The sequence below is a fragment of the Cupressus sempervirens genome, chromosome 10 (assembly GCF_028749045.1).
Source record: "Cupressus sempervirens isolate cs-2001-9-10 chromosome 10, ASM2874904v1, whole genome shotgun sequence".
NCBI classification, from domain to species: domain Eukaryota; kingdom Viridiplantae; phylum Streptophyta; class Pinopsida; order Cupressales; family Cupressaceae; genus Cupressus; species Cupressus sempervirens.
The window spans coordinates 375147027-375161665 of record NC_143127.1 but is presented as its reverse complement, the minus strand read 5'-3'; the positions used below and the strand labels follow the sequence as shown (position 1 = coordinate 375161665).

Sequence of the window (14639 nt, the reverse complement as noted above, 5' to 3'; positions counted from 1 at the left end):
GAATAAATTAATAATTTTAATAAATATATTATTATTATTTAAATATACAATTGAATGAAGTAATTAAAAATCAAATTGAATACCTACATCCATTACCCATTACTCTTCTATATTAGTAATCCGACAAATTCTACAGACATTTTATGAAAACGGTGTTTGGACGTCAATTCGAAGATTAACGATGTTCATACAAAATTGCTGCTTTTAACTGTTTGATTCTTGAGTTTCAAAATCTTTATCAAACTGAGAATACTCTTCTCTCGTCCGATATCATTGCAACGAAAGCGAAGATATGATCGGAGTAGGAAGACCTAAGCAGTATGCAAACGTGCTAGATAAGCCTCTCGGCAAGGGCAAGCAAGAGGTAACTGTAATCAAACACATTCAGTCAAGCGTTTAAACTATAAATACATCAGATTTAAACATAATTTTGCATATTTTAGTTGTAGCAGTAACCTAATCGATCGAAATCTGAGAACACTTAGTATTTGAAGTTATGCCTGAATTGCCATTCTGTTTTAATAGGCAAGTCCTAGGTTATGATTGTTCCTCATCGGAGGCTTAATCTGAGTTGAAACGTGCGGGCATTGGTCCCAGTTCAAATTTTCAGGATAAAGATTGTATGATTTTGATATATTTTGAAGTTTTTAGGTTTGTTACCACTTATAAATTAGAGGGAAATCAGTCAAGGCACTTGGCCTTGGAAGATATGAATACAACGAGTCTATATTATAGTTTCCTAGATAGGATATTTGGTTGATAAGAGTTGAACAATTGTTAAGAATTTGGTAAGCGGTAAAGATTTCAAGCTGAGGCCCAGTTAAGTAGGGAAAATCCTTTTGCCAGGTGTGCATAAATCAAACTACTTGGTTTTTAGTGTTTAGCATTTTGGCTGAGGATAATCTTCCTGCAGTTAGATGGAATTCACGGGTCCCATATATTTGATCTAAGGGCATGAAAATCTGCTCAATACTACCTGAAATTAAGTTCAGAACACTCCAGCAATCTGATGTATAGCAGCAATTTAGATGGATTCTAACATCAACTTATGCATATAAATTCGTTGAAATTCTTATTAAAAGTAGAAATAATTATACAATATGATTAGCCAAGTCTATTGGCTTCGGTACACTATTGAAATCTGATTTGGGTTTGATCATATTCCTGCAAAAAGTATCAGCAGCCACAGTGGCTTCCCAAATCTCTTCTATAATTTAGAAGTTTTTTCCTCGTCTCTCGCAGCTCCAAAAATAAAAAAAGACTCACTCCAAAACTACCCCCAAAGAAGCTACAATTCCCACTAAAGAAGCATTTTAAAAAAACAAAAAAATAAAAAACATACATATATAAAATGCCCTCTACCTAAGCTGTTGTGTTATTTCCAGGGCCACTCACAATTGCTAAAATTAGAATATTCCAGCATAAAAATTTAGAAGAAAATCTAACGCACACACATTAAGGAAAGTCTGAATTTCTAAAACAGGGTTCCTCCTTTGAAGTAGATGCTGGAATGTTCACCTGTGTTCTTGTTACATCGCCAGAACTCGCCTTCATGATATTTTGTTAGATCTAATATGTTAAATATGGGAGAAATATTGAGCTTATTAGTTACCTCCAGTTCATAGGCATTAACTGAATCATGCTTGCTTACAATCTTGCAAGGCCCAAAGTTCTTCATTTTTAGTTTGTTGTAGGTACTAATTGGAAACCTTTCTTGCGTCAACTAACCATAACATCGTCTCCTCTTCAAATCAGCTTTAGAATTGTACTGAAAATTCATTTTATTAATGTGCTTTCTTACCTCATCATGTAGGCTCTTCATGGACTCAGTAAAGTTCTCTATTTTTGCACTTTTCTTATCACTTCACAACTTTTTTATTTCTAGAACATCTTTTGGGATACTGCCATAAACAATTTGAAATGGTGATTTACCGGTAGTTCTATTGATGGAGTTGTTGTATGCAAATTCATCTTCAGGTAAAATCAAAATCTCACCCCTTTGGCTTGTCTCCAACCAAGCTTCTTATCAAGTTGCCCAAGCTCTCGTTTACAACTTCTGTTTGACCATCCCATCTGTTTGTGGATGATAGTCTGAATAAAGCTTCAAATCAGTTCCTAGAATTCGTCCATAATCTCCTCCATAAGTATCCCACACACTTCATAGCTCGATCCCGTTGGTAACCAGATTTGTCACTGCAAATTCATCTTCAAAATTGACCCTGTTTGCTTGAAGAGCAGTGAAAACTGTTTCAACAATTGGAGAGATTGTTACGTATTAATAATCTTCCTCTACATTTGAGAGGGGCAGCTGCCTTGTATGATGGGTGTTTTTGTTAATGTTTGTAGCTGCAGGAGATATCCTGATTACTTGCAATGGTACTCTTTCATATACTCGTGTTTGGAAATATGAAGAGACATGCATTTGAGGGTATGAAGAGATATGTAAAGAGACATGTGTTGGAAATAAGAAGGAACACACATTTGGAAAATGAAGAGACTTCCAGTTATAATATGAAGAGTCTCACAATTCAAGATATATATCCTTGCTTTGTGTGATGAGTTTGGTATTCAGTTGAAAGCCTTGTACTCAGACCTCTATTATTTATGTATGCAAAGAAATAGTGTCTAAAGGAGTGCAACAGGTCAATAAAACATTCAAAACAACTAAATTACAACATATATAATTAGACTAAAAGAAGGCAAAAGCACAAAGTGATGCAAACCTCAAGCACCAAGAAGCCTCCTTTGATGTGCAGCTATGTCCAAGATGGAGAATGTGTGCTCAAAGGATACAATGCTCAAGCTTCAATTGCGAGTAGGGATTTTGGCATTATGGGGTTATGTTTGATGATTTTGGCTTTCAAAAGGGCATGATAATTTTGCTATTGATGGTGGATGATTTGTCAAGGGAAGAGGCTCCAATTTATAGCCAAAGGGGAGGTGAAATGAACCGTAAAGATGTAAACTTGAGGAGTGGCTAAGATGCATTTGAAGCTTAGCACATGTGTTGTGCTTCTTCAAACTTATAGCCTTGGTATTAGAGTTAAATCTCTCTATTTTTGTTTCTCTCTCTTCCGTAGATTTACTTCTATTTCTAATGGTCACTCTTCTTTGTTTCCATATTCTCTCTTTGTTCAATATGCAAACTTTCACTTTCTCTTTTCAAAATGTTTCTATTTCTCTTTCTTTTTTGTTATAGTAACAATCTTGTGGATACTTGTATATATAGATCATTTTTTATCTTTGTTTAATAACACATTCATTATTTTACCATAATATGGTATTAGAGCTATTTTTTTCGAAAAACAAGAATTTCATTATTGAAATTTTCTGAGTTATTTTTTGAAAAAAGGTTTTGAAAATCTTTAATTTCTTCATTAAACTTTAGACACATAAGATTTTCAAATTTTGTTTAGCCTGGGTGTGTTCAATTTTTTCTTTTTGTAGGATCATGAATATTTTCGAACACCCAACTAGGGTTTTTGCAAAGTTTTTCTGGGCTCGTGAGAAACTTGTTTGCAAATTTGTTTTTGAAACCATCTGGAGGGAGGTATTTGTCTGCAAAATCATGGCTCTTATCAAGATCAACGAGTCTACTCTCTGCAAATCACATCTTTCAGGCAATGCGTTTTTGCAATCACGCTTTTTTCTTGGGTGCAAATGTTTTCTGCATTTTTGATCTTCAGTTTGTTTCTTTTATCAACGATGCTTTTTTGCCCGCAGCTTGTGTTTTCTATTGGGCGTCGATTTGTTGCAAACCACCATTAATCTCTAGTAGGAGGTTTTTTTTTTTTGTAACTCGCGGTGCCACAAAAAAAACTAGTTTTTGGTTCTTTTTCTACATTCGTGGCTGTTTTCCTTGTCGCTGCTTTTGCAAAGTCATGGCTGGATATTTGCTTAGGCATTTCAACTTGTTTTTTCTTGTACATCTATTGCTACGAGTGTCGTCTAGAGTTTGAAAACCCCTGTTCTTGATCTGCGACCAACATTCTTTGTTTCCACCATCTTTTATAGTCAATACTGTAATTTTTTTTTTCTTTTTCAAAAATGGCTTGGGTTTCTTTAAAAACTCTCAGATTATTTGTCATTTGGAAAAACAATTTGAAAATTCTTGGTGGGTTTTTGCAGATCTCAACTTGGTTAGTCTTTGTTTTTTTGGGTGTTTCGATTTTTATGCCTCAATTTTTGAGCCTACGGATTTAGAATTTATTTTCAGAATCTTTAAGGGCTTTTCAAGCTCTCTTTTGGGTGTCCTTTCATTTTTTTTGGGTCTTCCGTCAATCTGTCTCAAAGTTCGTGCATTTTAAGATATTTACTTTTTTTGCATAAAAAAAGTGTCATTGCATCTCTCATTGATCTTCTCTTGGAAGACAGTCAACGATTCAATGGAAAGAACTACAACACCTGGAAGCAAAGAATGATGACGATCATTGAGTACTATTGCCTTAAGGTGCTTTTTCTGGGTACAAAGGCTCGTCCTACCATAGTCGATGCTACTCAAGAGAAGTTTGATGCGTGCAATTGTGAAGTGGTTATGCTCATTAAGCTTTTAGTTACTAATGATCAGCTACCTCAAGTGTTGTCTGACAAGATAGTTGCAGAGATCTGGAATAGATTGAAGGATCTCCATGAGCCATCAAACAAAAGAAGAGCTTTCTTTCTGAAAAATCAGCTATTCTCTATTATTATGGATGAGCACATGTCTTGATAGAAATATCTTCTAAAGGTTAAGGACATTAGAGATCAGCTTGAGGTCATTGGCCATACAATGGAGGAAGAGGATATGGCAGTCATTACTTTGAAAAGTCCACCACCATCCTATGAGCACTTTATTGAGATTTTCTACATTATTGCAACTAATGTTGACCTCAAATTTCTAGATTTGTGCACCAAACTTCTGCAACAGGACTATTGGAAACAACAGTTTGGTAGCAGTGCTTCTTCATCCTCCTTTGAACAAGCATTTTCAGCCCAATCCTTTTATAAGGATAAAGGTCCATCACAGTCATGTCTAAGGATAGCTCCAAGAAGAAGCAAGTCCAGTTCATTGTGCAACTATTGCCACAAATTTGGTCACGTGATTCGAGAATGCAAGACTCGCATTGCTTCTGAATAATAGAAGCAGGGAGGGTCTGAGCCACTAGCCAATATTGCTAAACATGCAGAGCTCACTAATTAGCTTGAGTTTGCCTTTTACGCCTTTTGAGGATTCACCTGCAAATTTTTTGTTTTGAAGTCGAATTGACCATTAAGGGAGGGTATTTGAGTAAACTCTCTGTATTTTTGTTTCTCTCTATTTTGTAGATTAACTTTTATTTCTAATGGTCATTCCTTTTCTATGTTTCCATATTCTCTCTCTGTTCAATATGGAAATTCTCTCTCTCACTCTCTCTTCAGAATGTTTCTATTTCTATCTTTTTGTTCGTAATAGAAACATTCTTGTGTATATTTGTATATATAGATCATTTTTGATCTCTATTTAATAACATATCCATTATTTTACCATAATAGGAAGGTCAAATCCTTGAGTAATGTGACCATTTTGGTGATTGTGAGGGCAGACAAATGTGTAAGAGGATATAAGAGATGTGTAAATGCATTTATGGAAGACTTCAATGCTCTTGGTTGGGGAGTGAGAGGATGTAACAGAATTGACTTGGGTTTGGGTTAGGATTTCTAAGTCCTCATGATTAAGGTTGTGCAAATGTTTAGGGTGTGATTAGAATAGGATTGGGCAAGTGGGGATTATGGAGGATGTGATGGGATGAGAGAGATTGATTAGAGGGTTAACTAGTTAATCAAGGGTAATTAACTAATTAAGAGAGGTTAGAATGTGTAAATGGGTTGGGTTGTGTTAGAAGCATGGATTAGGTGGTTTAGGAAGGGTTAGGTTAGGGGTTGTATTCAGGAGCCATGTGCTCAGATTGATTAAATAGGAATTATATAATCAAGGAGGAATAAAGGGGGTTTATGAATTAATTTAAATATAGAGTGTATTTATTTAAATTAATAGAGGAAGGGGGATTGATTTAATTAAATGGTTATGGTTGTCAGTAGATTAATTGGACTATAGTTAATTAATTAACTAGTGGGATGACACACGTTAATTAACCATTAAACATTTAATAAATAATCTCCTAGAAGAGGACTAAATTAGATTACAAATTTATGAAATCAGATTGAAGTGTCTAGAATTTAATAAAAAAGATATATACTTTTGGTGTGGCTGGGCTTTTCCCCTCTAGTTGGAGAGTTTTTCAAGGATAAGTTGTGTCATTTTGTGTCTTAGTGTTTATTATCTTTATTTTTGCTGTTTATCTTTATTTTTGGTCAAAGCATTAACATGGTATCGAAGCGGGTTGGATAACAACAAATAGGAGATTATTCTAGGATCTTTACAGGAGAGTTGGATGGAAACTTGATTCTTCTACTTGGGGGTGGATTTGAGACAGAATTCATACTTGTGCTTAAATTGATCAAATAAGATATTTATAGATTCAAGACTATTATTGATCATAACGATCATTTTTTATTGTGTAGAATATTATATTTCTGAATATCAACAACAATAATAAAATTAATGTTTTGATGCCGTAATATTGAATCTAAATCAAATATAGTCTATAAGCATTTGATGGGAATTGTGAATTGGCACTTAGTGATTAAACATTGGGAAGTTTGTTCTACTGGTCATTTGTTATTTATCTTGGCAAACAATAATTTTTTTTTTGATCGGTAAACGACTGAAGCCTAGATTAGTTATTGTTATTTATTGTAATTAATTATTTTTATATGTTAAGTGAATTCAAACCCAAGACCTCCCACATGAGAGGCTCACAAGTTACCATTGTGTTGTAGGCTCTTGCCTATCTTGGCAAACAATATTAAAATGGGCTCTTAGTGAATATATTTTAAGTTGCTGTCATTATGAGTAAGTTTTTATCAGCATGTTCATAGGAGTTGAAATATTTGTTATCTAAGTGAGAAATGAAGTCGGTGATAAATAAAGAACATTAATATTATTAATGTTTGGGGCATATTTCATACTATATGCGGTGTTTATTGGGCATTTTGCTGTGGGATGTATATTTTGCATTGAGAAAACCAAAGATTAGCCAAGACTAAAGTTTTGGGCAAATATTTGTAAATGGAGTATTCTTATTGGGTGAGCCTTCATCGTTGAGACTTCTTATGACAGCCGTGTTTGAAGAAGTTGCACAGGAGGATGTCACTCAATGGATTCTCCCATGTCTAGATTCAACTCAATAATTGAAGTAAAGACTGTTCATATTTCGTCTAGGAGAAAACGACAATTGAGTTTGATCGCATTTCCTCTTCAACATAGTATGTAACGAGAGTTGGAAATGGGCGCTTTTATGGTGAAATATATTGGTATTGTCGTATCTTAAAAGTCAAGGCTGAGTTGGGGCACTAATGGAAACTTATGTTCGTGAATGAATATTACATATTGCATGGTAAAGGCCTATATTTACCAGAAATACAACTCTTAAGGCATGGTGTTGGAGATTGTAGCTGTGACAGAGATCTTTATCTCTAGAAATATGGACGTTATTATCGTTATGGTCACTTTCAGCTGAAGAGGACACTTATGATTAAATTGTAATATTAAATGTAAAGACGTGTCATTTAACATGCGTTAAGGCATGGAAATACGAAGAGTTGTATTTGCAATGAAGAGTTTCTATGTTTAGGAAATTGAAGAGACCTTCGGTTGGAATGTGATGTTGTCATGGAATTTCTCAACATGACACTAAGAGAACAATATACTTATTGTTAATAATCATGGAATCTCTCAACATGATAGACTTGTAAGAATCACAACTAAGCGTTTAATCACATACTCTCTCAACGTGACCTATCATGGAATCTCTCAAAATGACATCTAACTCCTATCACAGAATCTCTCAATGTGATGTCATCATGGAGTCTCTCAACATGATGTTTACTCCCAGAGTGAAAGAGTTATCATATTTGATTCTTACAATCTTATTTATTCACACAAGAATAGACACAAGCATAACAAAAACAAGACTTAATTCCATTTAAGTCCCAAATTCTGCAACCATTACAAGCATATATGAGAATGAAGGGGATTCTATAAGTACTCCCTTTTAATTATGAAGCTTCCCTCTGAAGCTAAAATCTCCCTCTAAAGCTCAACATTGCCCTCTGGAGCTATAATCCTTATCTTGTTGCATCCTACAACCAAGAGAGATTGATAAGATCAATCTATCATAAAAAGATATATAGAGATAAATACTAAAAAAATAAAATTAAAAAAAATTGTTATCAGTTATATCGAATACTTATCTCTTTGAAGTTTGACAATCAGTTTGTTCTTTCCTGATCTTTTAACTATTTGACTTCAATTTGCTTTCTATATATGGATGGCCTATGACATTCCCATTGAGATGGAAGGTTTGTTCAACTTCCACCATCTCACAAACACTTGCAGCTTTTTTTCAAATTAGGCATGCTGTAAAGGAACTTCTTCTCAGTTAAAACACTTGAAAACTTTACCCAACTCCATTGCTGAAACTCACGCCGGTTTTAAGCACGTTGTTGAACACCTTTATATGAATTTGCACTTCGGGTCTGCATTCACACCGATTCAAGCCTAGAGTATTTCGTCTGCATCCTTCTCCAAAAAGTATATTAAAAAAAATTCATTTATGACAACCATGGATCAAATGACTAGACTGAGGTGAGGCACATCTATTGCGATCAATTCATAATCTTGTGGTGACAAAAGGGAGAAGAAACATGAATGCCAGAAAATCACATAGAAAACTCACAGAGAAAAAATTGTTCCAAAACCTTGACATCTTGGGAACAGTAGTTGAGGCTCAATGTCTAGCCAAAATTTGCAGGAGATAAAAACAATGTACAACTCCTTTGACAATAAATATTCCCGATAGGGTCTGTGTGAAAGAACAAAAATCAAGTTTCATACATGCTAAGAATCGTAGAATTTGCACCACTTAGATAATTGAAACTCAAATATCACTCTGAGGAAAGTAAAAAACACTCCATGCATATGGTGGAATTATATAAAAAAACAAAATTTGAATTTAAAAGATATAAACGTTAGTATAAAGAGATAACATCAGTCATAATAAGAATGCAAAAGGGATCTTCCATACAAGTTGCACTAAAATAGCGATTAATGTAGAAGAAGAGACGATTAAAACTTCCACTAATAAATTAGTACTTGTAACCCATATATGACATTCTTGCATTCCTATCTTTCTCACAATTGTCGTGATTACTTGTTGCACTCTATTATTTCTTAAAAAGTAGACCTAATGATAAATTGAACACTCGATTAAGTATACATTTCCTCCCAAACAGCATGCACGAAGCTAGGATCAACAAGATTTATGATAAGGTTATTGAGAAAAATACACACTTTACCTTTAATATATAGCATTAAGTATCCACATCCATACCTCTTGATGCGAGCAATCTTCTTTTCTTCTTCTTATTTCCACACCCTCACTACCTAGGAGGATATGGTACTCTGCATATTAGTGAAGAAGTAGGACATGGTCGCATTTGGATATTATCGACACTGCTACGAAGATCCTTGTAGAATTCGTCGAGCTTCCAAGAGAAGAATAACCGAGTCTCTTACATGATGCTTGTCTAAAAGTGTTGACAACCATATGATTTGGACAACCCATCAGAAAATCTTCAACTTCCATTTACGCAGAAAACCATATGATATCCCCTCCACTATTCTCCACTAGTAACATAAATTGATCATTCATCCAACTGAGTTGCATGACATACATCAATCTCTAGACATAGTCTCAGATTAGGATTTGCTTGAATTCAATATTGTCTCCCACGATTACCATAGATCACCATTGTTGTAAAGCAAGAGCCATTACACGCATTCATTGTAGTGTAACAGAAGTAACTAGGGTGACTCGACTAATTCTCTCAGCAATAACAAAATCACTTTACAATCGCCTCTCTATATGAAGAGTTTTTGCAGGAATGGTTTCTCCAATAAGGATCAAAGAAGCATAAAAAATATTTCACATATCTGAATATTTGAGCTGGACAACAAAACTAGTGTTCTCTTGCCAAATGTTGAGATATAGAACGACTAAATATAGAACACTGCTAATTGTCTAATTATTTGTTAACTTCACCATTGTCATTTTTCTAATTAATATAAGAAGAATGACAATTTCCTATTGATTTTTAGTATACTAACGAAGGTCAGGACCCCTTTGATTGCTTTCAAAATCCAAAGCAATTAACAGAAGTAGAGTATTGGAAATGAACTAGGCTTTGATACCATGTTGGATTTATCCCAAAAAGCAAAGAAACAACAATAAGGAATAATCGAAATAGAAAAATCAACACCAGAAATACCTTGGGAAAACCCTTCTAGAATGAAGGGAAAAACCCAGCCACAAAACAAAATATCATTTTGTTGATCATAAAATTCAAGTGTACAATGTATTTTGCTTGATGCGATATATATAACATAAAGAGAGACACTTCACATTCCAACCAAAGTTCTCTTCAATTTCCTAAACATAACTCTTTATTACAAATATCTCTTCGTATTTCCATGCCTTAATGCATGTTGAATGACATATGTCTTTACATTTAATATTACAATTTAATCATAAGTGTCCTCCTTAGATGAAGGTGACCATAATGATAATAATGTCTATATTTCTAGAGAAAGATCTCATCGTAGAATTCTCAATTCTTCTTTGGTGATAATATTGCAAGTACTGCACAAGTACATGTTGTGAGGTTTTCACACTATCACCCCATTGCAAATGGGGACCCCCTATCTTTGCTTTATCTTTTTTGCAGTCAGTTGTAGTTGGTGTTAGTTTTTAGTAGATTGGCAATGTTTCAAAGTTTTGACTGAGGCCTTGCAAGTCTTTGGATAACCATGTTTTGAGTGAAGTATGGCTTGAGCTGGGTAATTTTAGTGGTAACATCAAAATTCAAATCCTTAGTCAATTGGTGGTGTTCAAGCCTTAGGAAGAGAGTGGTGGCAATTTTCATATGGAGTTTATGAAGTTTTGGCAAGAAATCAAAAGCAATTCTATACCTAGCCATTTTTGAGGGTGATCAAGTTAAGCCCGAGGGCTTGACAAATTCCAATTCACCTTGATGAATTTGAGCCCAAGGCATAGGCATTTTCCGCCATGGGTTCATTTAGGCACCCAACTTTTGGTCATTTTCCACCTTGCACTTTTGCCCAAGGGAAGGTCATTTTCCACCTTTGCACGTTAGCCCAATAGAGGGGTGATTTCCACCCAACTCCCTAACATGGAGCTGAGCACATGGGTGATTTCCACCCATCATATGTGCATCCGCCCAACTACTATACAATTTCCGCCCTAGGATCTAGTGCATGAGCCCAACAGTAAGAGATTTCCACTCAGCCTAAGACAAGAGTGCAAAGACCATGCATATTCAACCTATGTCAATGTGCATTCAAATTCAATCAAGAAAACAATAAGCAAAGAAGATTGCTTCTTCCAGCTAGCAAATTTCCATATTGGAAGCAACTTAGAGAGGAGAAATCAAAGATCATTGGCAGCTAGTTGAAGGAATATTAGGCCTCAAGCAAGTTGAAAGGATACGACTCAGGTTTTTGCTTTTACAGGGAGTGGGAACTTGCAGACGTGAGCGAGAATCACAACATAGAACTTGTAGAAAACTAAGTAGATTCCTGAAAACCACAATTGGTTGGGAGCTCATGCACATAAAACTTGGATTTGCAAAGCCCAATTTTTGGTCTCAGCCAATAGAGTGAACATCTAAGATGACATTTTCAATGGGATTTCAAGTAGGGTTGGGATTTATTCAATGTTAATGCACAGACTAATGCAAACGCAACTGCAATGCGAAGATTACGTGGAATGATTTATAATTTGTTTTATACTCACCATTTTGTAAATTCAACACAAACATTTTCTTGGTGTGCAAGGTGAAGAGCATGGGGAGCCGAATTGGAAGGGTTTCCAAGATTAACATAAATAGGTCCGATGTCCGCATCAAGAAGACAAGTAGGATGGTGTTTGAAATTGGAGATCAAAGTGAAGATCCAAGTTTAAGTTCAAGATTATATGGAGTGCAAAGAGGATGAACAAGCCTACAAGCAAATGAAGGAGATCATCACAAACTCAAGTTTCTTTTGAAAATATGAGTTCAATTAAAAGGTCCAATGTTATGAAGCACCTGCATCACTTCTACAAGAGCAAGATCAAGACGAGATACTAGTACAAGCAAGATTAAACAATTGCAATGAGAAGATTTCCTAGAAGATGGAGAAAAGTTCATGCAGATGAAGTAGTTTGGGAATATGAGCCATTAAAATCAATTGAAGACTTAATAATATTGAAAATCAAGAGACAGTTCTTTATCTCCAACGAGTTGATGAAGTGTGCAAGATAAGCATGTCGAGGTGGCGCTCACTCATCTTCAACCAATCAAAAGACTCCAGTTCCATGTTTCTAAGCTCATCCAATAAAATTGTTCCAAGTGTTAATTTAGAGTCCACTTAATGTCTCTACTTAACCAATTTTCTCGTTGCCTATAAAAGCAATGTAATTTTTCATTGGCCCACAAAGTGGTGCCATTGGATAAGAATTTAATGCTTGTAGTTGGTAGTTACATTAGCACTTTGTTGGCTTAATCTTGGCCATTGGTTCTAGGCCCATGAGAACCATTCATTGTGATTGAGCTCCCTATATAAGACTTGCTCCTCTCATTTGTAATTCAATAGATTAGTTAGAGTAGAGTAGGAGAGCTATTTGGAGAGATTGATGCTATAATGCTACCAAACTGATTTCAAATTCATTGTTGTTGTCATGGTGGATTACTTGTCTTGTTTTTTAGTATTGTGTGGTTTCTACATTTCCTCACCTAAGAGTAGGTTTTCATTTATGTTGAATAGATGTAGAAGTAGAAGGATGGAGGATATTGCTGTTGGTGAATCATGGTGAAACTAGTGTCCATACCTTTTGATACTTGATGATTGCAACTATCACTGTAAGGTTAGTCTGGGCCTTATTGCAAGCATTTAACTTGAATTAGAAATGCTCATTTAGATTGTGCTATCAATGGGGTTCCCGAGTGAGTATTGACAATATAAAAATCATCCATCCGTCCCTACAAGCAAGCTCCCTCCTTAGTGTAGTTGATTTGGCAAAGCAAGGACTTGTTAGGGTTTCACCTTATTATCAATATGATTTCTTGTCAAAGTTAGACTGAAATTTCTAAACCCATATCTGTTTGCAATTTGTTTTGTTAGAAGGAATTGAATAACCACCATTGCCAAATTATTCGCATTTGCGAAGTCGATATCCATTGGATGAACAATGTAAGTCCCGAAGTGATTACCAACAAATCACATCATAAGACTGAGTTAAGTCCACATTTAGAAGGAATCTTGAGGTTCTCTTAGTTGATCACATAATCATATACATTGTTTAGCATCTAAGCTTCGGTTTCAATATTTGGTGTTCTATCCTAGGATACTAAGTCTTTCATCCTGCATGTTGTAGTGGTCACAAAACTCTCATCAACAGGATTCAAACTCTCCCTGATCCAACCTTTCTTCATCAAGTATTGCAACTTGTCATTCTACTCTTCATTCTTTGTAGGATACATTCTTTGGGCTGTCTTGTTTAGCAAGATTGCTTGTGGAATCAAATCAATTTGATGGTTTCCTATTCACTGGTGAGAGTCCTTTTGGCACATTAAGTAAAACAATATCTTTAAAGTCTTGCAGCAATTCTGCAATCTCCATAGGATCATCTTCCACATTTTTGTAATTAGTCTAAGAAATCAAAGAAAAGAAAACTTTCTCATGCTTCATAGTTCATACCATCTAAGAACCTCCTTGCATCAACTAAACTAACTCTTGCACTAGCACAAACTTGAACCAAATCCTCTTTGAAAGGCTTTTAATTTATGTCTTATTCCACCCTTGGTTAATGTGTATGTATTAGCATAATTATTGTCCATTGCTTTTCTATCATATTGCCAAGGTCTTCTGAACAAAACACAACATGCATCCATAGGTATAGCATCATGTAAGATTTCATCAAAATAACTTCGGAACTTAAATTTTACCCATCATTGTTCCCCGATCAAAAGTTTTTTATCACTGTACCCATGCTATTTAATTTGATTTGGGTGTCTCTTCTTCTCTAGCTTTAACTTTCTCAACATTTCTTTTGATACAAGGTTGTCTATGCTTCTACTGTCTATGATGACTTTACAAAACCTTTGCTTCACACATGCATCCTATCTTGAAAAATCTCTTCCTTTGAGCTGTTTCAGTGTTTGCATTCAGTAGTGCTCTTATTGTCATCAAGACTTCACCTCCTGCTGCCTCTTCTGATTGAGATGAGTGTGCATCTTCTGCATTGATGTTGGCTTCTCTATTCTGATCCCTTTCTTTGTCTTTCCACCTCATGAGGGCAGTCATATGCCCTGTTACCCTCTTCTCCACACTTAGAATAGGCTCCTCTGAAGGTTTCGCTACCTGATCTCCCTCCACTTCTTGGATTTTGATCTCTAGAACCATATGAATCATCAGATCTCTTATTTTCACGACTACCTTGGTC

General features: G+C 35.2%; 1 protein-coding gene across 1 annotated transcript in view; it reads left to right on the top strand.

Moving 5' to 3' along the window:
* The first annotated feature begins 115 nt into the window (after window positions 1-115).
* LOC149534242 (Transport protein particle (TRAPP) component) overlaps window positions 116-14639 on the top strand; it is a 69027-nt gene continuing 54503 nt past the window's right edge. The window contains exon 1 of the mRNA XM_089806907.1: window positions 116-364. Within this exon, the coding sequence (XP_089663033.1) occupies window positions 293-364 (72 nt within the window). The 5' untranslated portion in view covers window positions 116-292. The remainder of the gene's footprint in view (window positions 365-14639) is intronic.